This window comes from Carassius gibelio, chromosome B1 (assembly GCF_023724105.1).
Source record: "Carassius gibelio isolate Cgi1373 ecotype wild population from Czech Republic chromosome B1, carGib1.2-hapl.c, whole genome shotgun sequence".
NCBI classification, from domain to species: domain Eukaryota; kingdom Metazoa; phylum Chordata; class Actinopteri; order Cypriniformes; family Cyprinidae; genus Carassius; species Carassius gibelio.
Window position 1 is genome coordinate 36112708 of NC_068396.1, and position 27037 is coordinate 36139744.

Below are 27037 nucleotides of genomic sequence, written 5' to 3' on the forward strand. Positions count from 1 at the left end.
AAACACATGAACTACAACTGACTTCAGCCACAGCCTTAGATAAAATCAACTGAAGATTAAAACAACTCAAAAAACAAGCTTTACAAGCGTCACACATTACCAACCAGACTGATGATTTTAGTTCTGCCAGACTTCCAAAGAAGATCTTATTGAGAATGAACAGAGGTTTAGATGATGAAATTGTATTGTTTAATATTGTTTGACTTTACCATTGTGAAGATGAATGTTTGCTTTAGTTGGGTTTTATTTTATTTATTGCGAATTAATTTTAGCACCATTTAGTGTCTTTTAAGCAAACATCAGTACATTGAATTTGATGCCAGCGGCTCCTGGTAGCCAGTATAACCTGTTGAAGAAAGGAGTAATGTGACCTTTTTTTTTGGCTCATTGAAGACCACTCTCGGTGCTGCATTCTGAATCAGTTGCAGAGGCTTGATAAAACATGCAGGACACACTGTCAAGAGAGCATTACAATAGTCCAGTCTGGAAAGAACAAGAGCTTGGACATCAAGTTGTGCGGCTTGCACTGACAGGATGGGTCTTATCTTCCTAATCAAATCTGCAGAACTGGGCTGTTGTAGCAATAAGGTCTGTGAAACTTAACTGACCATCAGTCACAACTCTTAGGTTTCTGGCTGTCCTGGAAGGAGTTATGGTTGATGGACCCTGCTGCACTCCTGTATAGAGCAGTTGTGATGGAACAATTGGTTTGCTTGAACCACAAGCAGCTCTGTCTTAGTAAGGTTGAGCTGAGAGTGATGGTCCTTCATCCAGATGGAAATCTCTCTCAGACAGGATACAACGTTAAATGCAATGCTACCATCAGATAATCTGGTTCGAATGAGAAGTAGAGTTGAGTATCACCAGCATAGCAGTGAAAAGAAAAGCCATGCTTCTGAATCACAGATCCTAATGATGTCATTTAAATGGAGAAGCGAAGTGGTCCAAGCACTGAGCCTTGAGCAGCCCCAGTAGCAAGAAGTTATGACTTAGAAACCACATCCATCCAAGACAACCTGAAGGACCTACCTGGGAAGAAGGACTTGAACCACTGGACTGCCATTTATTATTTTGGCTCACTACACAAGTATACAGAAAAAAAAATCCAAAAATCGAGCCAGGGACCTTTATTTGATCTGTATCAACCAGAATGAATCTCATCATAATGACACTATTATAATGTGACTGAATATTGGTACTTGCAAAAGTAATAAATGCTCTTCATTGCAATCATTTGTAAGAAATTCCTCAGCAAAAATCTTCTCCTAAATTGAGAGAAATACAAAAAATACAGTCTTAAATAGAACATATATGGGATATAAAGTAGACTATGAGTTTTTTTTTAAAGCAATAGAAAAAAACAAAAAGTACAATTTTACATTTCTTCTCCACTCATGTTTTAAATTACAGAATATATATACAAAAAAAATAAAAATAATAATAATTAGACATTATGATACAACAGCAGTTCAAATGCAATGAAAGTAGAAGACAGGAACCATGTATGATTCCATAAAAAAGATAAAATCATAAGAGCAGTTAATCCACAGCACAGACACGCAAAAAAATAAAATAAAAGAAATGAATAAAAATAAAAGAAGCATTATGCTTCCAAGGATTTTTTCACATATTTATTTCTGCAGGAGGAAAACAACAGTTTTTTTTTTTTTTTACAAGTTTTATCTTAGACACTTCAGATACTGGAAGGCACGTGAAATAAAAATGTAAATCTCTCTCTCATATATATATATATATATATATATATATATATATATATATATATATATATATATATATATATATATATATATATATATATATATATATAAAAAACATCAAATTGGTTAATAAGTTATTTTAACAAACTTCACTAAAAATCAAATCACAAAAACACACACACAAGAAATTATTTTTTGAAGAAACAGATGGATTCTAAATCTCGCAAACCCATTTTCGTGTAGATGAGCATGGCAGATCATTCCAATTGTTCAGGTTGTCTTTTGTAGGAATCAGTTCAATGCAATCCTCATCCGTACCATGAAAGCTGTTCGGCTCACCTGAGCTCCAAAACCTGAATAAAAAGTGTCAGATTCTGTTTCTGTACAGCTAAAAATAGAAGTACTCGGGATGGAGATATGAGAATAAGGATGCACCTACAAACAAATGCCCCAAAAACATGTGGTCTTACCCTTGATTCAGTGGTGAATTATCCACCCATTTCATGCTGCCCTCGTTCTCTGAGTCAGACAAACCCATCCACACACTTTCCTTAATGAATGAAGATATGTGTCTCTGTGTGTGAATACAGAAATAAAGAAAGAAACAAACACCACAAAAACAAAAACAAGTTGATTCCATCTCATCTTCTTTAACACACACACAGGCAGTGCTTCCTAAAATGATAGCTATGTTGCAATCTCATAATGCGAATGTGAGGGTCAAAAGAGGAATACAGGTTAAAAATCTCGAGATCAGAGGCAATGAATTGAATGATTGCCACTGAACTCACCTGCTTCTCTTCAGTGTTGACAATGACCAGATCACCACCATGATCCTTGCAGTACTGTCTGCTGTCAGACCAGCTCTTCGCTTCATCAGAAGTGGAAAAAAAATCTGTACAACACAGAAAATCCCATCTTTTAAAAATGTGTACATAAAAGACAGCAAAAAAAGACAAATTTGTACTAACATCGTTTAGATGCTTTTTTGCTTAGTTCATCACTGAGAGATGTGACTCTGCTTTCTAACTCTAGTTTCTTCTGAGTCAAAGATGCAACGCTTCTCTGTAACTGGTCTTTATCTGCACTAAGGTAGTTGACTGTGGTCTCCAGCTCCAGTTTTTTCTGACTCAAAGATTCAACACTTATTTGTAACTGGTCTTTCTCAGCAGTGAGATTGCTGACTCTGGTCTCCAGCTCTAGTTTCTTCTGGATCACAAAGTTGAAAATATTCTGCAGATGGTCTTTTTCAATCATTAGATCAGTGTAATTGTCTTGTAAGCTGTTGATAGTTTGATTGAGCTCTTTAAGTGTGTTCTTGTAACTCTTCATCAGGTCCCTGTCTGCTGTGATGGTGATGTGCTGCAGTATGATGAAGAACAGCAGAAGAACACGAATGAGCAAGAGACCCACTGTGATCAACACCAAACATCTGCTCCCTCCTGACAAACAGAAATTTTAATAACTATCAGTTCACTTAATTTAAATCCACTAAACAACAAAATCCCTAGTGTCAAATAAACACTGCTGACTATCTATGTGTCCACACTATTGAGTTTTAAAAGTAAAACTGAATAAATGTTAAATTGAATGAGGTAATCAATAGATTCATTGAGTGATGATTGAACATTGTTGAAGACACCTGATGTTAACAAGCAGAATTACAAAAAAAACAAATATATTTTAAGTCACCATTATAGTGGTCAGTGTTTACCTTAGTTGGCTATTGACCCTGGACTTTCTTAAAATAAGATTTTTTTTTTAGCTGCTATATCTGAATTATAACAACCAATCTTTGGCAAAAAGCTAAATTCATTTGGAAATAAAGCAACTAAACTAAAGCAAATACTGACCACTATAATTGTAACTAAAATTTTCTTCTTTGGCAATTTTGCTTGTTAACATCAGGTGTCTTCAGTAATCGTCAATCATCACTCAGTGAATCTCTTGATTACCTCATCGACTTGAACACTACTTCAGTATTATTTTTACTCTGTAGTGCAGACATATATAGACACCCAGCAGGCTTTTAAACAGTACATCCTTTTAATGACAAATAACTGGAATTGCTATTGAAAAAAGGATCACATGCTTAAAAAGTAAATAGAAAATCAATTGCATGGTAATAAATTCAATATAAACACAGAAACATTGTTCTTAAAAATAATGATTGAAATTTTAAGTTTCAGTTTCTCAAACATTATTGCACCATTTTTGACACCATCTCTACTTCAGAATAGCATTTATGCTTACCGCAAATTTTCGCTTTTCCTTCATCTTGGTGGAGACTCAGCGATATAGGTCTGGTTGTGCCCTCATTTTCTCTGTTTTCAAAATTCACATTATAGATGCCTGAATTCATTATGTGCTCTTACTCAGTCTTGTAGTAGAGTAGCCTATGATGAACTTTAGTCTCTACAGTACAACACTAAGTACCTTTTTTAATATCTTCCTGTTTTCAGTCGTTTAACCTGAGTAACAACAGGTCATTTGCATAAATATTTGCTTCTGCCCAAAATGTAGCTGAAAAAATAACAAGGGATGCTAAAGGAAATTCCCCTCTACATCCATAGCTAATCTTTGGTAACTATTTCAAGCCAATCAGTGTCATGTTATACAGTGCATCATCAAACCTGCTTGTCAATACAACTATAGTGAAGAGAAACTAAATAAGAATGATTCCATTAAATAATGTATCTAAAAGCACTGTTATCAAAACAAAATATATTCTCTGGTATCTTAACATGAGAGATTATTTATCATGTCAATAGGCCTTTATTTGCATCTGCGTCATTCAGCTCACAATTTATGAATTAATAATAACCACAGTAATGTAGTGTCCATGGTAAAATCCAATAGGGGCTTTCCTGCTGATCTGTAAATAGTTTTTTTTTTTTTTTTTTTTTTTCATCAGTGTGTGTCAATTCACTAAATGTCAAGGAGAAGCATCCACCATCCATAAACCAGATACTCAAAAATTATTTATGAAATGAAAACAATAAATTGAAAGTTTAATATGGTAATGATAGCGATTGAATATTTTATTTAAACAGAAAGCAATTCAACTCAAAAGCAGACACTCAATATACACTCACTACACTTTACTGTGATTATCTCCTCAACACTTCAGAGCAACAAATGAGACCCATGATAATAGTTAGAATAAGATCATATAAATATAGAGCTGCTCATATTAGATCAGATGTCTGGTGTCTCAGATCACCCCGATACATTTAACAAAGCCTTAAGAAAATTATGACAATTTCACATTTTATAAAATTGAAGAAAAAAAAATCATATCAACATTTTTTAAAGAATTATTATATTATAAAAAGAAGCAAAACCACAACAAGATGGGATTAAACCTATTTCTCACTGATACATTTTTCTCTTCTCTGAGCATGGCAGATCATTCCAGTTGTTCAGGACCGGATTTGAAGGCATAGGCTCAATACAGTCCTCATTTCCATTTTGGTCATTCGGTTCACCTTTGCGCCAAAACCTGAATAACATGTATCATGTTCAGTTTTTAAAGAGCACAACTTTATGTATCAACAATACTCACAGTATAACAGCATGCGTTGAGGATAAACAAAAGTAACACAGAAGCTTGAGCAGAAGTGAAAATGCAAAAAAGAATAAGAGAGACCATAATAGAGAGAATACAATTCTTAATAGAATTTACAGCATTTAAAGTGGTTTTAGTTGTGGTGTTTGTGAAAGAGTTTTGTGGAAGAGGTTGATTTTTTAACTCTTACCCTCTATTCAGTAGTAAATTATAAACCCATTTCATGTTGCCCTCCTGCTCTCTGTCAGACAAACCAATCCACACTCTCTCCTTGATTAATATACGTTTCTCTGTGTGAATAGGAATAACACGAAATAAGTGTGATTGATCTCATTCATTAACAAACACTCACTATTGAAAATGATCAGATCAGCGTTTCTTCTGATTCAAAGAACTCAAGTTGTTCTGCAGTTGGTGTTTTTCAGTCATTAGATGAGTGTGATTGTCCTGTAAGCTGTTGATGGTTTGATTGAACTCTTCAACTGTGTTCTTTTAACTCTTGATCAGGTCACTCACGATTTTTAATTTAGCAGTAAGATATACAGAATTTTAAAGTTGACACTGTTTCATATTGCAAGCGGGGAGTCAATTTGGCGTGAGATTTACATGGACAGCACATCTCATGATAGATGCCTGGGTCTGATGTTTGTCTTTCTCTCTGATCACTTCAGTCTGATAAACCTGCTCTTTGCTGCATCCTGCTGGACTGGAGGAAATCTTTCCAAAGAGCAATAAAGCAGATACACAAGGATGAAGTATGATATTAAAACAAAAATACTGTGGTTATTACTGTCAAATGATAATTTTATTAAAACATAAAGCAATTAACCCTTTTAGCCACGAGGACATTTTTGCATCACTGAAGTTGATGTTTATTTATTTATTTATTTATTTTTTTCTGAGTGACATTTACAAAAATAATGACTAATAACTTGGGTAACACCTTAGAATAATGGTCCATTAGTTAATGCTAGTTAATTTATTAATGAACATAAACAATAACCAATACATTTATTACTGTATTTATTCATCTTTGATCACATTAGTTATTTAAAATAGTTATTCATTGTTAGTTCATGCTAGTTCACAGGGCAATAACTAATGTTAACAAGCTTATCTCTCAATTTGAATAATGGGTAAATAAATTTTGAAATTAACATTAATTTATACATTTTTAAATACTGATTTATAAATACTGTATAAGGATTCATAAAATATTTTTACATTACTAAATGCTCAGATACACACAGAGATCAAGAATCTGTGTATGAATCACAACAATGCTGACATTCTTCATGCTGCAATGCATACTGGGAGCCATGGATGAGTTTTGTATGATGCAGCCAGAATACACTGCAGAATAGAGCATGTCACCATTTTCAAGGTTCATACAATGATTCTTGATGGTTGTGTGACAAAAGAGTCTTATTTTGTAATGTCTTTATATGATTTTATTAAAACTCTGTTTGAGTTTCAGTCTGTTAAACAAAGAAACAGTTAAACAAATGAAACCCATGTTAATGGTTAGTAAGATCTCATTAACATGAAGCTGCTTGTGATGGTGCAAAACATGAGTAAGCCAACTGTTAGATGTCTCAGGTTGCATTAAGTAACACTACGAGGAGTAGGTTATTTTAGCCCCGTTCAACAAGGAATTCACAGAGTGCATGTGCATCAAGGGACCTTCTGAGAAAAATGCATTCAGAAAAATCAAACTTTGAAGATATCAAAATGTAATCTAATGATCAAAAACAAATCCATTTGAATTTTAGATAAAACCATGTTAATATTTATTAGCTACACTGCAAGCTTAAATAATAAATGAAATAACTTTAAAGTCTTTAAAAATCAATTAAATGAAAGCAGAAAACATTTTGCTCTCAGATGCATTTTAAGCGATCCTAAGAGGTATCTCTCTGTCACCTCGCTTTTTGGCATTTGTTGGCACTTACCATAATCCATCTACTCCTTATTATAGTGTATTTAACGGTTAACCTTTTAAATACATTTACATTATATTTTGTAATTAAAGTGTCATACTGTACTGTAACTCTGCAGTAATCTGCTTTGGTTTCCATGCTTTTTCACATCCTCTAGTAGGGTTTAGAAAATTGACTTTTTCATTGGTATTTCTTTACTAAGTAATCATAAAATAAACTAAATCAATAAATCTTAAAATATATTGGCAAATTTTCCATTCTGCACAGAAGTTTATAAAACTGGAATTGAATCTTTAAAAAAGTGACTGTGAAGATTTAAGAATAAGGACTCGTTTATGTTTGCAAATTTTATTTGACAAATGGCTTCAAGTGGTTATATTCCATTTGACTGAGAAGCGAACTGAGCATGAACTTTTAAAATATAAAAACCTGCAACTTTTAATAAATCTGACAATTTACTAGAAATAAAAGCAAAGTTCGATCAGTAAAACACTTAAGTGGAGCATCCAAATTGGCTGAGCTTGTTGGCAAGCGAGGTGATGCCAATATATTTTTCTCGATGTTTTGGAGTCTGGCCCTCATTGTTTGTTGGCCAGTATTCAATCCAGGTGTCCTCACCCAACTGGTACCTCAACCTAAGATGATTGAGAAAAGTGGGAATGTTTTTCATTAGAAACATCCATACAACAGATATATGTATATATATTAAGATTTCTACTTAAAATGCACCAACTACAAAATCAGCCAATTTCCACATAAACCAAACTCAATGTCATACTTTCCGCCAATCCTTGGAAGGGTTTTGGTTTGGCCCATGATCAGGTATGTCTTGCCTTTTTCAAATTTCAGAAAATCTCTACAGGAAGGATGAGCCAAAAATGATCTCACATTTCCCTCTACACCTGGATCAGAGCCTGAAAACAAACACAAATATAAACTGTTGAAGATAAAGCCAGTCCAATGGAGCTGTCACGATCCAGAGTCGTAGAAAATGGCAACCCATACCTTCCTTCAGCACTTGCTCAACTGTCATGTTATAGATGTCCGCATACAATGAGAAGCCCATTTCCAACACACTGGTTTTATAAACTACAAGAAAATTATGTGACATGATCATCTACTGTACATAACAGCTCTACTGGCAAAAACTGACCCATACTGGGTCTTCGTTAAGAAAATAAGACAGTCCTGAGAGGGACGGCTATGGCACAAGACATGATCCAACATTTCTACAGCAATTTACTCAAACACACACAGAAAGCCATAAAGATGTTTACCATATTCCACTTCACGTTCACAAGCCTTATCCTCACGTTTCTCCTCATCAATGCGTTCACTCTTTTGCAAACTGCAGTTCTCTGTCAGGATATGTCATTCATTTACCATGCTTTGTCTCTCTTTATTTCTCATGGAGAGTTTATTAAATTATATATTTTAAGCATGCTGTATGTTAATCTTGCATTTAAAGTATACAAACCTTCCGCACACTGGCATAGCTCCTCATGACAGAGTCTGTTCAGCGATCCATCTTTCTTATAAGGATGGTAGAACTTCACACAACGCTTATCTGTCAAAAAATGCAGGTTAGATTGAATATGTCAGCAGTAATGTGCCAAAATGGGCAATCATATGGAATTGTGTGCTTTAATAAGCGTTGCCATATGCATAAGGGAAGAGCTCCGCTGTTAACTTTCTATCTGTGTCATTTACTTTATATGTCAGTGGAACTGAGTTGTTTTAGTGACTGTTTTCTAATTCTCCAGATAAACTTTTGTTGGTGACTGTAACATCACACACCTGGAGCGTTGTACTCGTACACAGTGACTCCGGCGGGCTGCAGCATTCCCACTTCATTGAGCTTGTGCATTCTGAAGACAACCCTTTCCTTCTCTATATTAGAAACCTTAAAATACATTAAATAAAAATGTTTATTAATGTGAAGCAATCACTACACCAAACAGCTCGTCGCCAAATTACTTTTAGTAGAAGAGGAGAAAGAATCAGTTGCAGTCACCTGCATGTCTACTACATGCAAACAGATAAATAAAAACCCAGCACATATGGGAACAGTGGCACTGTACCTTATCTATGTAGATGATAAGAGATCCTCGCTCTGACAGCTCTTTGTTCAGCTCAAAGCTCTGAATGTACTTATCCTTACCACTGGATAACTGGTGGCAAAATCGTAATTTTAATGTCCATAAGTTATGAATTCAAGTAAGCATTTTAGACTCAAATGTTTAATGATTGTATTAACTTTCCCAATCACTGACGCTGTTTATTCACCTTCGAAAGATCCCGTTCATCCACTTTGAACCCCGTCAGCAGACTGATATCCAAAATAGACATGGTTGAGCTTCTCAATGGGTCTTTGAAACTGCAAAGAAGGATTAATATGATGGAATAATCTATTAATAATATATTTGCTGGTTGGGTTAAAGTTGACCAACCTCGCAGCTTCCCCTTGTGCAAAATGATCACATGTAAAGCATCATTTAACATCACATTCTTAATAAAGTATCACAAAGTTTGATGACATGACACATTCTTTATGAATTAATAAACAGTTATCTGAACTTGTGGTCTTTCTGGAAATTTCAGAAAAGACAAATGAATGGAACAAATGCCCCTGATGAATGGGTTACTGAGAATCTTGTTTATAGTTAGAGTAGTTAATATATACTCACATGTATTCAAGGGTGATCTGGTAACTTTCAGAGGCTCCATCATAGGATACTACATACAGAAGATACCATCAGAATTCAACCTTATTTTGCAACAAAACGTTTTACATTGATGTCTTGTTCTGATGAATTCTACCTGCAGACTCTTTCTTCATCTGCACACTGAGATCGAACACCTTACAATCGTAGTTTTTCTCTTCAGGCAGAGCATAATAGACAGAAAATACCTGACAGGGAAGGACAGGAATTATTTTACACAGAACATGCTGGTGAAGACATCATGAGTGTGCTAATGAATACTCACAGAGAGCATGGCCACCCCTGTCCCTTGAGCTGTGACATTGAAACTCCTTGTAATGTCGAACTGTGGTATTCAATCCATGAAGTAGACAGATAAGAAAACACACTTTTAGGGTGAATCAGTTATTGTGAACAATGCATGCATCAGACTGTGAATGGTGTAAATGTGCTTCGGACAACATTTTAATTCTATTTCTCAACATTAAGGGTGCAAATATTTATTCATGTTTCCAGACCTTATCTGAACGAGCAAGTCCAATGTTTCCCAATCTTATTCCGAATCTGGTTTTCTCTTTTCTCTCCTGCACAGCCAGTTCCAAGTCCAATTTAATGTCTGTCTTCTTAACCTGAACCCGGTACTCAGCCACGGCTTGGAAGACCATGATCGTTGCCTAAACAATGAGATACGATGAGAACAAAATGTTTTTGGGTATCACGGTAAAGGACATCGTCATTTAGTCATGTTCGTGTGTGTGACTGTGTGTGTGTGTATATATTATTTATATATGTATATATATATATATATATATATATATATATATATATATATATATATATATATATATATATATACGTATATTACACACACACAAACACACAAATCTTATTTGCATTTCACACTTATTCAGATATTCAAAACGTTCTCAGTGAGGGTAAAGATGTCTCCACGTGGATGTTTTTGAAGTGCATTGATAGATTGTGGTATATCGATAAAATGCCCTTCAATTAAAACAATGATGAGGACAACATAAATGATAAACTATCAATCAGTCCACAAAATGATTCATTTGTCCCTTAAAATACCTGTGTTGTGCCATAACCCCCATAGCGGGATTGTTGCCTTCCCAGCCAACGCACTGCCAGTCCAGCTGTCTCGAAATCCTTTGCCATCACCAGGGCGAGCACTGCATATCCTGTGGCTTCTAGAGAGTGATAGTGCTGCCCAGGAACTTGCCAAACTACTCCATCTAAAAGTGGGTATAAGCACAACATGACATCGAAGTTTTGATTTCAATTAAAAAAAAAAAAAGATTTTCTTTTCTTTACACAATCTTCAAATTATTAAAAAGATAAAACCAACTCTATATCCCTATCAACAATACAAAGAAGTGAAGTGACATACAGCCAACTCAGAAATTGAGCCCTGCATTCAACCAATCCAAAGTATACACACACACACGCACACACGCACACACACACACACACACACACACAGCAGTGGGCAACCATTTATGCTTCAGCTCCCCGGGGAGCAGTTGGGGGTTTGGTGTCTTACTCAGTCGTGATATTGGCAGCCCAAGACTTGAACCCACAACCTTAAGATTAGGAGTCAAGCTCTCTAACCACTAGGCTATGACTTCCCCCAAAATACAAATTTTTTTTAATTTCCAACAGACCATTTTTCAATGAAAGTCTTTAAATTGTTGGTTAATGTATAATGAACAAACCATAGAGATGAGACAGCATTTCTAATTATCATAATGCCTGCATTTCTTCAACCTATTTCACATTTTGCATTTTGGATGAGACTTTACAAGTTCAGGTATGTCAGGTTTATAAATATATCTGTATAGTTCTTATTATTTTTTCATTTAAATTTTTATTATTTTAGTACATCAAGTTAAACAAAATGAAAATGAGAAATGTTTTTATAGGCAACTAGCTGTAAATAAGTTTTTAAATTTTATTTCAATTAGCATTTATTTTATTTAAAGTAACAAAAAAATTGTTTTATGGTTGCAGTTTTAGTTAACTATAACTACAGAGCCCCATACATGACATGCAAGGAAAAAAAAATGTGTGCACTATTTACCATTTCGTTCCCTCAATTTGCTAAATCGTGCACACAGTTTGTTCTCGGGGGAACGAAATAGTAAATCATGCACATGATTTAGCCTACTATTGTTTCCCTGAATGCCATGTGCGATATAACAGTACCAGTACACTTATATGGGAGAACACAAGCTTTCGTCATGGAAAAGTGACCTCAACTTTATTTAAGAGTCTGAGGTAAGACTATAATGTTACTGACCTTTGCTTTGAGTGGAAAAACTCTTCAAGATGTCTTTATTGAGTTTTCCAGCATGGGCCAAAGCGTAAGAAGTCATAGCGACAGCGTAAGTGCTGGTTAGACTGTGAACTCTCAGCAGCAGGTAATCAGTGGCTCTTCTCATACTGTTCTGAAGATTCTAGTATTGAGAGAGAGACTGAGTGAGACCTGTTTGAGGTGAAGGTCACGTATCACTGCGTGGTGTCCGGGAATCAGACTTACAGATCCAGCACAGATCTTGCTTCCTTCTTGCATGGCAATCAGGATGAAAGCAGTCAGAGAGGCATCGGCGTCTTTTCCACGTACGTTACCCTGCATTTGACATGTACTCAAATAAGAAGATGTTGTATAATGACATAACAAGACTGCTGGGGTGCTTCTGAAAAATATGCAGAGCTATGTGTGCTACACACAGCCAGAAACAGCTCACAGTTTGGCACACTTTCACATGTTGCAACGCGCTCTCACTTCGAACTTTTCAAATATTAATGCTTGGTCAGTGCTCCTTGGTGTTGCATTTTGAAGCTAAATGTACACCTTTAGCATCACTTTTCGACACGCAGGGTCCTCCATTGGTTTCAGCTGTTTGTCTTTATTTAATGGTTTGCATGCATTGGTAAATATATATATATATATATATATATATATATATATATATATATATATATATATATATATATATATATATATATATATATAATTTGATATAAATCTATACTTTCATTGGGGCACCTAACCCCACCCCAACCCTAAATGTACCTAATTATGAACAATATAATGCATGTAGCAGGCAAATAAAAATAAAATGTAAAAAAAAGTACACTGACAGGTATTTGTTGCAAAATTTTACCATAGAAAAGCAGTATAAAACATTACAAACATTCCAAGTCTTCTAAAGCCATAAGATATATTTATGTGAAGAAGAGAGTAAAACATAAGATTTTAATCACTGAAAATCAACGAGCTCACATCTCATTAAAAAAGATACTACAATCCTGTAGCATACAAGAGCCGACAGCATTTCACAACCAAGGCTTTTTCTGGCAGCATTTTAGTGAAAGTGTTGGCAGGGCAAGTAAAAATTAGAACCACTGTCCTTTCGTGCTGAGACCTGCATGATGTATTCTGCATAAAGCCATGACTTTCAGATTACTGGAAGCATCTGCCTGTTGATTGTACTTGATTTATGGGCTTTTTCACCTTTATTTTGATAGGGCAGTAGGAAATAATGTGAGAAGGTAGAAGGAAACAGGACCAGGAGAGGACCACAAGTTGGGAATCGCCAGAGTGCAACATATCTGACATTTGTGCATTAATTTTTAACTTACAACCATCTCGCTGTGATACGCAGGTGCATCTTCTTTAAATGTGCCGTCTGCCAGCTGTTTTTTTGTGGCCAGCCAGTTGAGGGCACTGCAGATCACATTCTCCTCTATGACAATCAGATCACTGGCCATTGCGAACACTTTAGCCACATATGCTGTCAGCCTGTAAATAGACGCAAGAGAGGAAGCCAACGGCATAGTACAAGAAAAATGCAAGAAAAACAATCATCTCTAAATAAGATGCATTATTTCACCATGTGCTACTCGGCACGTGTAACCAGGCACCGTACGACCCATCAGCTTTACGGAAGGTCAACTCCCGCTGATAACCTTGACCGGAAGAATAAATTAATGACATAGTGAGGAACACTCAGCTCTCCATTTAACAACCGGGGGAACATTAAAAGGGTATGTCGAGGGTGGTCAGCTGACCTGTTCTGATATGGTTAACTGCTTCATTACGGCGCTCCATACCAACACCCTCCCACTGCTTTGTGTTGTCCAGGTAATGAGTGGCAATGAGAGGTAGAGTCATATAAATCATGTTCTGCTCTCCACATCCACTGGGCTGAACAATGAGCTGACCCATAAACTGTCCACTGATGGCCTGCTCGACTGTGCGTGTTATCTCCTCACCTGCAAACATGGAAGGTAACTGACTGTGACTGGGTTTTTTAAGTCATATTGACACCAGTCCTGTTGGTGCAAACCCTGTATGAACTGATATACCCAAGGCATTATGATTTCCATATCCAGAATTGTGGAATGAAGACAGAATTTGATGTGGAATGTCACAGTAGTTGGCAAATTTTGGATGAGTAAATCAAAAGTAGTGCTGTACAATTAATCAAACATGATACGGACCATTGTCTGTTAAAATGAAAGTGAAAAAAAGACATAGTTCATCTACTACACACACTGAGCTGCTTTGAGAATCACATCACCAGCATTTAACCATTTCAGTTGAAAATAAAAATACATCTTCAGTTCACACAAAAACTCAAAGAAGAAGAAGAAGAAGAAAGAAACAGACAAAATGCATTACTATTGAACAGTGATGTACATTTCAGGTTAATAATAATTATAAAGATTGAAACTATTTTTAAGGACAACAATACATGCGTTTTCTTCCATGGTTCTTCTAGCTGTTATGCAGAACTATATTTGCCAAAATATAAAAGGAATGTTTACATTTTGTTTGATTACATTCTAAAAGGTTAATTAAATTGTTAATATTTTACACCTCCTTTGTTTGACACACTTTTTGATAATACATTTTTAGAATTTGAATTCAGAAAAAGAAATATGTCGTTGTGAAAATTATTAAATTGTTTGTTTTAAAACTCCAAAGTTGTATGAATTCAGTGATTTATTATCAATATAATTAACTTTTAATTGATAGCAAAATTAAATTAAACATAATTTAGAAAAATAAAATAAAATAAAATAAACATGGAAGTTCGGGAAAAGATTGACTTCATAGGGCGACCTAAAATGTAATTTTGGTCAAATTAATCATAATACAATTAAGTAGACATGTTTTTTTTTTGTTTTTTTTTTTACTACTAAAATGTTACCATTCAAAAAAAAAAAAAAAAAGGAATTTGGGAAAAAAATAAAAGGGATTTCATGTTTGGCCCCATATGCTTCAGAGAAGGAGAGTGCAATGAGATTTTCACCTATCACTGTGATCACTGTGTTAGCAGGTGTGTTTGGAACCTTTCGGCGCGGGATGTCGCTCCTCATAGCCACGACCTGCGTGCCGCCTGTTCAGTCAAGAGGACAGGTGTTTAAATATATTGATATTCAGTGTCACATTCGGTGTCTGTAAAGAAGCTGCACCTGGATGCTCGGATGGGTTGATCTGCACAATTTTCTCCCGGACTTCAGTCCGCACACCTTCAGGCTGAAAGAAAGACGGACACAAATGCAACTTGGTGAAGACATTGAAAAATCTCAAAATAAATTGTCTGAAGATCGTTCATGATTGACTCCTGCAGAAACCCCCAGAGCAATCCTCTAAACGTTGACTTGGCAGACTCACCACCACCTTCAGATTCTTTCTAATTGCATCATTGCGATTCGAGCTGTATGCTTCCACTGAGATCCACTGCTCTCTCAGCTCCATGGGGATGATGATGAGGGGGACGGCTATGGAGGACATGGAGCCAACAGAAACGGTTACCCTGCCTTTCTGTTTTTTGCTGGCACTGCTGCAAACACCCTCCGATGTCTTAAATCTAATATTTGTCTGGTACAAGACAAAAAAAAGATATTTAGCACGTGGAGAAACTGTCCTGTACAGTTAAACCTTGTAAATGCATGACATATTTAATAATAATAAAAGACCTCTAACAGAGTTCAATGCAGAGGCCAAAACTGATCATACTGTATATATGAACTTTGATGAAGCTTCTGATATTTGAGCAAAATTAAGATGAAATACTGATGCTGGTAATGTAAATCAATGAGATCTTTATAACAGTATAGCAGATAATTATATACATTCATACAACAAAATCAGCTATCACTGCATATTTCCAAATAATATGCCTGAAATGCTTAGTTTTCTGATCAAAACTCTGTAGTTTAAAAACATATTATGCAATATAACACACATACTTTCAGCTTCTGATTGCTGTAGTTGTGAAGAACAGCCTTTATTTCCAGTTGTTCATTGCGCACCACCGAATAAGGCATCTTCAGGTCGATAAAAAAGTCTTTCCTAACAGTGATCTCATAAGGATCAGCCACACATATTCCTGCAAGGAAACAAAGGGAGCGTCAAAGAACAATAATTATTACTAAATAAGCGAACAAGAGCATCTTTTTACCAAGGGTCTTGGACAGGCTGATGGCTGTGATCTGCCAGGTTGTGATGGAGTCTTTCAGGAATATTCCAGTTCTTAAGGTAGATGTTTCAGTGCTAAGCACACACAAAAACATTCATACCAGTCCCTCAAAGATTTTGCAAACAAATATCACTATGCCACATTATTTTGCTCACCGCCATTTTTCATTTGTGGATCTGCATTCAAATTAATAGTGGATCATCTGATAAAACTGTGTCTGATATTGCCATCTTCTTGAAAGAACAACATCTTGGTTCCCACAAAAGGTTCATGTTTTATTATTTGTAAACAATATCATAAATGGTTTGCTCACCACATCCGGTTTTGTGGACAAGAAGGAAGATCAATCTCCTCCCAAAGCCAGCTTTCAGGAAACTGTGTGCGTACCATCACATCTCCTAGTTCCTCATCAAAATCATCTTCTTCACCTGAACAGGAAACAAACAAACAAACAAACGAGTAGTCACTACTTTTCAAAAGTCTGGGGTCAGTAAGTTTCTTTTTTGCTTTGTTTTGTTTTGTTTTTCAAGCAAGGGCACATTACATTGTTGAAAAGTGATTGTAAAAACACTTACATTGTTACAAAATATTTATTTTTAAAATAAATGTTTGAACTTTTTATTAAAGAATCCTTCAAAATAAAAATGTATCACATTAATAATAAGAAATGTTTCTTGAACAGCATATTAGAATGATTTCTGAAGGATCATGTGACACCGAAAATACAGCTTTGCATCAGAAATAATTTACATTGTTACAAATTTACATGAAAAACTGTTATTTTATGAATTCAAATTTAAGCTATGTGAAGTATTAGATGCAAGTGCAATGCAAGTGATATTATTAAAGCAATTCATACGTTTATTCTCTGGTGAGATGTAATAAAGCACTCACAAACTTTACTACAGTTTCTATATATTATCATAATGTGTAAATGCAATTTAGCATGAAAAAGCAATGAAGAAGCATTTAAAAGTTGCATAAAGTAGATAGCTAATTCTCTTTCTGAAATCATGAGGATAAAATCTCACTGCGTGCCAGAAGAAACTCTTTCTCTCCGAAGCCATTCGCCTGGCGTTTCAACTCCTTGCAGCAGTGCAGGAAAGCATTTATACATTCCTTTCCATCTTGGATGAATGAAGCCCGCCGTTCACAGGAGTAGCCGAGTTCATTCTCCTGGAATCCGTCCACACAGCATACCTTCTGTTCGCCAGAGTACTGACCAGCTGAGAAGACAATGTTAGTGTAGAAACAATAAGGACAGAAGAAGAAAAGCATATAAAGGGCTTCCTTACCCAGCGTAGTGGTGACCTGCAAAAGACTCTGTGCTCTGCGTTTTCTCTTAGATGGGACAGGGCACTTATTATCTACAAGAACATGACAGATATGTGTGGGAATATGACAGCACCGACACTTCAATTTCAGCTAAATTAACTGTTCAAGTACATGTTCTGATGTTGGTTCCTCCAGCAGAGCTGGACTCAAACATAAGACCTGCGTCAGTGAAAACCCCCATATTGTCCCTTCCACCTCCTGCTGTACAGCCGGTGTCATGCTTCTCTATGACATCCCAGATCTAAATAAACAAAGACACCAGGTCATTTTAAGTCTGAAACCAGGTTATTGTACGTAAGGTTAATTACCTTTGTCTGAGTGAGTCTGTTCTTGTCGTTAAGGACATAGACACCCTTATCTACAGCGACCAGCCCGACTTTAGCTCCAGGGTCTCCAGTGATTTTCAAGCTGATCTGATCTCCTGGGCCATATTGTGTCGGGTCCTTCACCTCGACTTTGAGCTGTGATTAAAAACAGTAAGAACATGCTTATAAATGATGATGGTTATTACAGGCACTCATCATGCTTATGGTTTCTGGGTTCACTCACCGTTCCCATGCAGGTGTCCTTCATGTCTATCCAGACTGAGTCAGACACCACCTCAGACGAGCCCACATGATAATAAGCCACAAAGCGGAAGGACGGCACCATTTCTTTGGTTACAGGCAGAGACAGAGCCACTAAAGACTGTCCTGTCAACTTAAACCTGTTCACTTTAACAATCTGACCTTTACTTAAGATCTGTGGGAATAATGGCAAATGCAGGCAGCATGAATTACGTGAATAGGTTTTTATATTTCTTATATTCACTGTTTTAGAAAGTTTGTTGTTTTTCTCCTCTATGTAATCTTTATTTATTTTAATTAGAGTTTTAGTTATTTTAGTACAGAGTAAACTAAATGATTTTTTTTTTTTTAATGGTTTTATTTGGAGTTAACTGTAATGACTTTGCCAGCTACACATTTGAAAAATAGTTAGGTACAATTTAATACACAAAATAAACTACAAAACAGCAATTAAGGAGTCAAGCACAAGAAAGACAAAATTAGATTAAGCATGGCAGCGAGCATCAGACCAACTGCAGCAATGAGTAATTAAATTTATTTTCACACGTGATAAGTGAAGCCTGTGATTTTACTCAAATTTACTGACTTATCTCCTGGATACGATGTCAAGGCTTTAAGAGTCCATAATCCGGTTAGATGGAGAAATAAACTAATATAGTTTCGTGCCATGTGTCATTTACATTTTACCAGGTTAAAATAATATCTCAAGCTCTATTCTTGATTTATTTGAAACACATTAACCTCAAAACCTTTTCAGATTTCTCTTTCTGCAAATTGTATAGTGTAGCGATATGACAGCACCCAAGATGCAATCAAACAACTCCATTCTTCGCGAAAAAAAAAAAAAAAAAAAAAATTAAGAAATGATATACGACCTGCCAAATCACACAGATGCTGATTCCCAAGGGACTAATATTATCACAGGACCTCTGTGTTAGGTGAAAAATGGTAGGTCATTTGCAGTGGAATTTTTACTTTACAAATTGCATAGCCGATTCGCACGGAATTATGATCACAGATAACCTCTGCAAATTATTAGAAATGATTAGAGGTCTCTACTAATCCCGTGTGAATAGCGCTAATGACACAAAATAAAGACTTGTGTCAAAATATGAAAGCTTTTAGTTTTCATATAGCAGTTTTTCAAAGAAAATCTAAATGGTGAACAGTAAATTCAGCCGATTATGGCTTGAATTCCATGTAAAGCTAAATTAAATGTTTTAAATCACACCATGAAAAATGTGTTATTAACCACTCAGCAAATTTGAAAACAAACAAACAACAAAAAAACGGCAAAAAAAACGGCAAGAAAATGAAATAAGATAGCAAAATATTGGGGGCGTGTCTACTGTCTGCGCTAAAACAATGCCCACTCGTGGGAGTGCCTCCTCTCTCAACTGTCAAATACCTCTCCAACCTGAACTCCCTCTAGCAGTTTAACTGCATTTACATAGCCGACTGTTCTGTAAATTACGACAACCAGGTAATTTGCATTACGCGAGGAAGGGATATCTAGATAGCAAACTGTGGACTGTAGTAACTAACGGTAGTGAGAGTAAAATTCAATTGACGGGTGAACCACTGATGCTAATTATATGTTGGTGAGGGATCATGCTCAATGGCTCCAGTACCTCGTCAAGACATGATTTCAGCCCGCCCCCCCCCCCCCAACTTTCGGACTATAAGTCGCATCAGTCCAAAAATACGTCATGATGAGGAAAAAAACATATATAAGTCACACTGGACTATAAGTCGCATTTATTTAGACCCCAGAACCAAGAGAAAACATTACCGTCTACGCCCTCTCGCGGCTGGAGACGGTAATGTTTTCTGTTAGTTAATTTCTCTCTGTTTATGTCAAATTAATTTTGATAAATAAGTCGCACCTGACTATAAGTCGCAGGACCAGCCAAATACGGTACATAGTACTACATAACAACTAGGATGCAAACAAAGCAGCACATGAGTGATTTTTGGCATGTGTTTCTCACCATATAAGTGAAATCCTGGTTTTTCACTCCAGGGCTGTTTCCTAGATTCAGATTGACTTTCATTTGATCACCGATCTGAAGCTCTGCAGCATCAATGCCGATGTGCAGGTAGTTGTTGGAGCCGCCTTTCGGCTTGTAGGCCTGAGCCGTCATCTTGTTCTCTGCCTGCTGTTCGTCGCTTAATTGTGGGTCTTTGGTCTTTGCCTTGACACAATCATATTGATTTAGTTGATTTACAATATTTTTTTAAAAGCCAACAAGACTTTGACATTTTTCATTTAAACTTACAGTGATCTCCAGTGTAGAAGATCCTCCTGGAGTGTTGACAGTAACTTTCGTAATGCCATTGTCTCTTGTTCGACCTTTGACCACTCCAGGATTGACTTCCACTTCCACATTTTTAGCAGGAGTTTGGTCAGGATTTGTTACATAGACCTTAATAAGAAATACAAAAGAAACATTAACCAATACCGTCATGTATCATAGCTCACCGGAGGTGAGTATGATCCCATTCTTAAATTTCTAGTGATTTTTTCATACCGAGACATCGAAGGGCATTCCAGGTTTGAAGAAGTGTGGTGTTTTTTTGAAGTGAATGGTGTATGGTGATGTCACTATCTGAATGCCTTTCTTATTTGCTTCTACCATTTCACTGCCTGAAACACATACACACACACACACACACACAAACATAGTCATCAGTCGTTTTTCTGAGGTGTCTCATCTCCTTTTGTGCTGGTATAATATAAAAACCTTCCAACAACTCTCAACTATCAAATCCAGCTCTCAATCCACCAAACTCTGAGTTCGGCTCTTACCAGTTTCTGTTAAAACACTGGCTGAAATGTAGAGAGATTTCCCAACTAGCTGCTGGATGTCTGGAAAGTTCTCCTTGATCATTTGTCTTTTCAGCTCGGCCTCTCCTTCTCCATCAATTATCTACAGAGAGACAAACAGCAACATCACGTCCCTTTACAGTAGTTTTTGCTATTTTATAAAAGTTATATTTGAAATAATGTAACTATTTTATTAATTAATTTTGCAATAACATTAGAGATTTTTATAATTTTATAAAATTATCTTTTACTTTTTATATTTTATGAAATTAGAATTTTTACTCATCTTTACTGTTTTAAAATAATGGTCACACACCTCCCATTGCAATCACTTCAGAAATATTTGTATACTTATTTATTTATTTATTTATTTTGCAAGAGGTTACATTAGCGTTGCAAAATGAATTGCACATCTAATGTCTGTTGCTTAATACAAACAAAACGGCATAAAATTCACAATGAAACAGCAGAAAGAATTCACAGCATTTCAATTTCCCCAAATTAGGTTATGTTACAGCCTTATTCCAAAACTGATTAAATTAATTATTTTCCTCAAAATTCTACAAACAGTACCCCATAATGACAATTTAAAAAAGAGTTTGTTTGAAATCTTAGCAAATTTATATAAAAAAGAGGTCCCACAGTTAACAGTGCATGTCAGAGCAAAAACCAAGCCATGAAGTCCAATGAATCGCCTGTAGACCTGATCTTACTAATTTAACAGATCGCCTGTTAAATTAACACTGGAGATTTTGCTGTGTAAGCACACAGCCAAGATAACAAAGGAGCATCTACGGGACAACTCTGTGAATGTCCTTGAGTGGGCCAGCCAGAGCCCAGACTTGAACCCGATTGAACATCTCTGGGGCGATCTAAAAACGGCTGTGCACCAACACTCTCCATCCAACCTGATGGAGTTTGAGAGGTCCTGCAAAGATGATTGGGTGGAACTGCCCAAAAATAGGAGTGCCAAGCTTGCAGCATACTCAAAAAGACTCAAGGCTGTAATTGATGCAAAAGGTGATTAAACTAAGTATTGAGCAAAGACTGTGAATACTTTTGTACATGTGATTATTATTAAGTTTTTTTATGAATTTGGAAAGATTTCAAACAAACTTCATTCACATTGTAATTATGGGGTATTGCTTGTAGAATTTTGAGGAAAATAATGATTTATTTATTTATTTTTTTTTAGAACAAAACAAAATGTGGAAAAAGTGAAGGGCTCTGAATACTTTTCGGATGTACTGTATGTTGAACCACAAACATGTAAGCATTGCCTTTGGCTCCAAGTTGTGCATTGCATGGGACTATAATTAATAAAGTTATAAATCTCAGCTCTCTCTGAACTCACCTGAACCTTTTGCAGAGAGGCAGCAATGCTGATCCTCTTCTCATTGTCTACCACACCAAACACCACAAATGCAGTTCCTCTCACCTTATTACCAAAGAGGTACCTAACAAAACCAATATACACATCAAACACTGGAGAACATCCCTTGTGATAAATCTTTAAATAACTAGTGTGGACACAGAAATAAAGTACATATAAGATATGCAATAACTCCAGACTAGAGTACTATACACAGCAAAACATCCAGAGTGAAATTAGCTCTGTTGGGAGTACATGTGAGACCACATTCAGGAGTGTGAAAGTGTTAAAATAGGAGTGTTAAATTAACACTGAATCTGAGTTAAAGTTAATGAGATAATTAAGTGATTAATTGAGGGATGATTGACCATAAAGAATCAACAAAGGTGAAAATCACTATTTCTATGTCACCATTATAGTGCTCAGTGTTTGGTTAAGTTGGGCTCTTGAGCCTTACATTTTTGAAGTCAGATTTGGTTTGGCTGTTACAACTGAATTGTGACAAACTGATTTGATTGGCCTTGTTGATTATAACAACCCTGTGATTGTGATTAGTAAACAAACTACTAAAAGGAACATAAAAAATACACTAGTAAGAATAAAGAAAATTACTGAAACAATTCAACTAATAATCTATTCATGCTGCAATGCATCATGGGAGCCATGGATGAACTTTGATAGGTGGCACCCAGAATACACTGCAACATGCTTTTTTGATTTTCACAGGTTGATTCTTGATGTTTGCATGTCTAACAGAAAAATACTCTTTTGAAAGATTTTTGAGTAAACTTTTAAGAAATTCCTCAGATTGTATTTAAAATGCTGGAAATACTTTGTTGAAGAATCATAGGGCTGCAATAATTAACAGTGTAACTTTAACTCAGTAGTTCAGGAATAACAATATTCTTTGCTTGTCCATCAGCTTTATAACTCAGTTATAACAGCCAATTAAAATTTGACACTCCTATTTTAACACTTTCACACTCTTGAGTGTGGTCTCACATGTACTCCCAGCAGAGATAATTTCACTGAATTTTTTTTGCTGTGTAGATTAGTGTGCACAGTAAAACAGTTAAATACTAATGTTTCATACTTAGCTGATATGTCCACTGTCAGCGAGGGCTCATTCACATAGAAAAAAGGTTTGCGTGGATTTAAAGTCACTTCAAAGCTTGGCAGCACTACAAAAATACAACAACTTTTCAGCCATTCTTCAATATTTCCTACATCCTTACCAACATAATTGGTTCTCGAGAAGACACAGTTAACATACCATATTCCATAACCTCAAATTCAGTGGTGAAGTTCTTTTGCGGTGTGTTTGTGTACTTTGCGATCAACTTCCAAATCCCAAAGCTTCAAAACAGAATGTGCATAAAACACAAGAGTCTGATTAACAGAGAGTACCTGCATTGGGACAGTCTGTAGTTCACTGATCGATCTTAACTGAATGGTGCACTTTAACAGTAAACAAACCTGGCAAGTTCAGGTAAAGCAAAGGTTTCGGTTCTGATGCCCTGCCTTGGCTGGAATTGATCTCTGTCCAGTGTGATGCCTTGAGGATTCTTGTTAAACATAAAAAAAAAAAAATCAGTTGTTGTTCGTTTTATGCAGTAATCAATGATGGGGCAATTTTGGTGGTAGTTACAGCACACGTGATGGGGTTCAGTTATTTAATGTAGTGATGCACCGAAAATTTGCCAACTGAAAATATTTGACCGACAAATAATTTTCAGTTTGGTCTGAAGCAGTTTTGGAGGGCCAAAATCATTGCCCAAAATATTGATGTTTAATTTGCACTTCTCTAATGCTGCCTTTAGTTTTCAATTAAGAAAAAAACTTTCAGTGCATCAATAATTTAATCTATGCTAGTATATACTGAACAGCATTTATTTGCATACCATGATATCGACCGAGATGGAAACTCCATCAAATGGATGTTGATCAGGAGTCAAGGAGAAGATCCTGTAATTAACTGAACAAAAAAAATAAATAAAAAAAAATAAAAATATAAAAATTATATATATATATATATATATATATATATATATATATATATATATATATATATATATATATATATATATATATATATATATTCAAATATCATTATGTGTGCTAAAGCTTTATGTAAAACTCTATGCATATGGTGACAGCAAAAGTCATGTTTACACAGCTGAGAAATATATCTAGTTTTCTCTAAGTTTCCTTTCTATACTTAAAAAGGATTCTGTTGTTTTATTGTCACAGAAATCATTATAAGTTATATATATATATATATATATATATATATATATATATATATATATATATATATATATATATATATATTTATATATAGATATAGATATAGATATATATAGATATAGATATATATAGATATATAGATATAATTAGAATATTCAGGATTACAGAACTGAATGCAACAACATGTTTTTTTTTGTTTGTTTTTTAAACCAGTTAAAAAAAATGTGTTAAAAGCCAATTAAAAACTCAATCATACCTGTGCTATCAGGTGTGTAGATGGGTTTGTCTGTTTGTACAAAAATATATCCAGACTGGAATGATACCATGACCACTTTCTCCAGAGTGGTGGATGGAAACTGGGCTTGCAGATACACATACTGCTTCTCCAGAGGATCGTCAGTGAAGAACTTCTGATCATCAGGGATCTGCAGAACAGAGAATCAATCAGCTTAAATTATATCTGATAATAAAATAATGAGAAGTAGACATAACTGCACTCTCACCTTTATATCTGTAAAGATCTGGAAACTGTTGGCTGCAGTCAGTGTCACTGATTTAGACAGTATCTCCAGGTTCTTCTTCGGGTAGTTCTTTACTATGATCCTCACATTCAGGTTTCCACCAGAGTAATCCTGAGCCTCCACAAACACGTTCTCTAAGGAACCCACCCTCAGCAAATTAGGAGCTGACAGAACATACCTGACGAGATATGTTAAGATTTACATTTGTCTATATCTCAAGAAGGATTTTCATGAATTTCAGAAAAAAAGAAAAAAAAAAGAAAAATGAATGTACTTACAGTGGGTCACATAATGCAAGCAAAGGGAAGCAAAGAAAGACGACAGTCCGCGTCACTACATCCACATGCATCGTGTTCATCTTCTGGCTGCAATAGTAACTAAAAGCAGAGCACTATTTCGACTTTTATCGTTTATCTACCTTTCACGATATCATCATTGTCCTCAGAACTGTTGAGTAACTCGGGTGGAGAAACTATGTCCTCCACCCAGTTTCACAACACACTTTGTCTATTCTAGTTTTTGAAACTAAGGGTGACATGACAAAACAAACCCACCAGTGCAAGGCAATGGGTGCTTCAGTTGCTTATTTCCACATTCTTCTTTCCTTTTGAAGAATGAAGGTGTGAAGAAGCATCAGTTAGGATATTAAGAAGCACCCAACTGTCTGAATGTCCGTTTGAGAAAAGCAGTCTAATGACAGTTTCTTGTGAAGTGAAAATCAATTATTAAATTATCTGCTCTCATTGTGCAATTAGAGAACGTCTAAAATGCATTCAACTACAAGCTGTTACTAGTTTTTTTCCAAAATGTACAAGTTGATAAACGTTTTGCTGACTTCCTGTTTTCTCAAGTTATTTCACAAAAAAAGCCCAAGGGTCAATAAAAGTGTAAGTTAGACTCTATCACTTATTAAGCTCTGCAACATAACAGAAAAGTACATTTCTATCTTGATTGTCTTGTTGACATGAAGAATGAAATTAGAAACATAAACCCATCGCACCACCAGTTGCCGTGATTTTGCCAAGTATGACATGTTCCTGGATCAACATCTTCTGATGATCCTGGATCAACATTATTGTCCAAAAATATAGACTTAACCCAATCCCTAACCCTAAACCTAACCCTAGCCATAATTTATTCCTAAAATCAGTTGGAAGTGGTAGCTGATTAACAAGAGTGTAGAATCACCTAACCCTGATTTTAAGCCAAAAACTGATATTTTCTGAAAAGTTATATCTCAATTCTGATTGGAATGTTGTTGTATTTGTCGCCATCCAACACATTCAAGTGTTGTTTTTTTTATGTTTTATTATTATTTATTTTATTTTTTTATGTTTGAATATCGGTTTCAAAATCATTCTAATGATACACTGACTTCTAAAAAGGCTTCTGTTTCTTTCCCACACTCCGGCCCAAACAATTGTGACAGTGAAGTTCTCCTGCTGACAAACAAGGAAAATATAAGAACATCTTATATAGGGAAAGGATGGTAATAATTTCAATTCTTTTTTTTTTTTTTTTTTTGTAGAGCTATGTCCACTAAAATATATTAATAGAAAATAAGTTCAAATACTCAAATTTATCAAAATATATAATTTTTATTTTAAGGTTTATAAAAATGTGTATATATTACACTGTAAACAATTTTAACATCAGTTCAATATACAGTATAAGAGATTTAAATTAAAGTTAGTTAATTTTCCTGTTTTTCTTACTATTTTAACACTGGAGT

The 27037-nt window shown here is 35.4% G+C and overlaps 2 protein-coding genes across 2 annotated transcripts; both read right to left on the reverse strand.

Annotated features, from left to right (window-relative positions):
- Positions 1 to 1932: 1932 nt before the first annotated feature.
- Positions 1933 to 7248, reverse strand: LOC127948419 (CD209 antigen-like protein B). Its single transcript, XM_052544853.1, has 5 exons — positions 7239 to 7248; positions 2690 to 3160; positions 2510 to 2589; positions 2189 to 2292; positions 1933 to 2071 (listed from the first exon to the last, which is right to left on the reverse strand). The coding sequence occupies exons 1-5, from the start codon at positions 7246 to 7248 to the stop codon at positions 1933 to 1935; spliced, it is 804 nt and encodes a 267-aa protein (XP_052400813.1).
- Positions 7249 to 7558: 310 nt separating this feature from the next.
- Positions 7559 to 26089, reverse strand: LOC127948619 (complement C3). The gene is made up of 41 exons (XM_052545190.1): positions 25584 to 26089; positions 25288 to 25483; positions 25041 to 25209; positions 24439 to 24512; positions 24014 to 24102; positions 23811 to 23893; positions 23631 to 23718; positions 22520 to 22622; positions 21148 to 21268; positions 20870 to 20985; positions 20618 to 20764; positions 20330 to 20533; positions 18322 to 18513; positions 18081 to 18233; positions 17884 to 18013; positions 17733 to 17804; positions 17469 to 17663; positions 16751 to 16865; positions 16420 to 16511; positions 16208 to 16347; positions 15630 to 15836; positions 15428 to 15491; positions 15265 to 15351; positions 14018 to 14221; positions 13840 to 13915; positions 13589 to 13748; positions 12483 to 12572; positions 12243 to 12399; positions 11015 to 11178; positions 10447 to 10602; positions 10215 to 10274; positions 10047 to 10137; positions 9914 to 9962; positions 9513 to 9603; positions 9308 to 9397; positions 9024 to 9129; positions 8704 to 8793; positions 8504 to 8584; positions 8232 to 8315; positions 8005 to 8140; positions 7559 to 7861 (listed from the first exon to the last, which is right to left on the reverse strand). The coding sequence occupies exons 1-41, from the start codon at positions 25661 to 25663 to the stop codon at positions 7720 to 7722; spliced, it is 4944 nt and encodes a 1647-aa protein (XP_052401150.1). The 5' UTR covers positions 25664 to 26089; the 3' UTR covers positions 7559 to 7719.
- Positions 26090 to 27037: the final 948 nt, after the last annotated feature.

Coding starts and splice junctions, on each gene's coding strand:
- LOC127948419 (XM_052544853.1), bottom strand. Junction 2,590..2,689: donor CAAAAAAGCATCTAAACGAT/GTTAGTACAAAT, acceptor CTTCTGATGAAG/CGAAGAGCTGGTCTGACAGC. Junction 2,293..2,509: donor TCAACACTGAAGAGAAGCAG/GTGAGTTCAGTG, acceptor ATTCACACACAG/AGACACATATCTTCATTCAT.
- LOC127948619 (XM_052545190.1), bottom strand. CDS start 25,663: ATGAACACGATGCATGTGGATGTAGTGACGCGGACTGTCGTCTTTCTT. Junction 25,210..25,287: donor AGATCTTTACAGATATAAAG/GTGAGAGTGCAG, acceptor TCTGTTCTGCAG/ATCCCTGATGATCAGAAGTT. Junction 7,862..8,004: donor CTTCCAAGGATTGGCGGAAA/GTATGACATTGA, acceptor CAATCATCTTAG/GTTGAGGTACCAGTTGGGTG.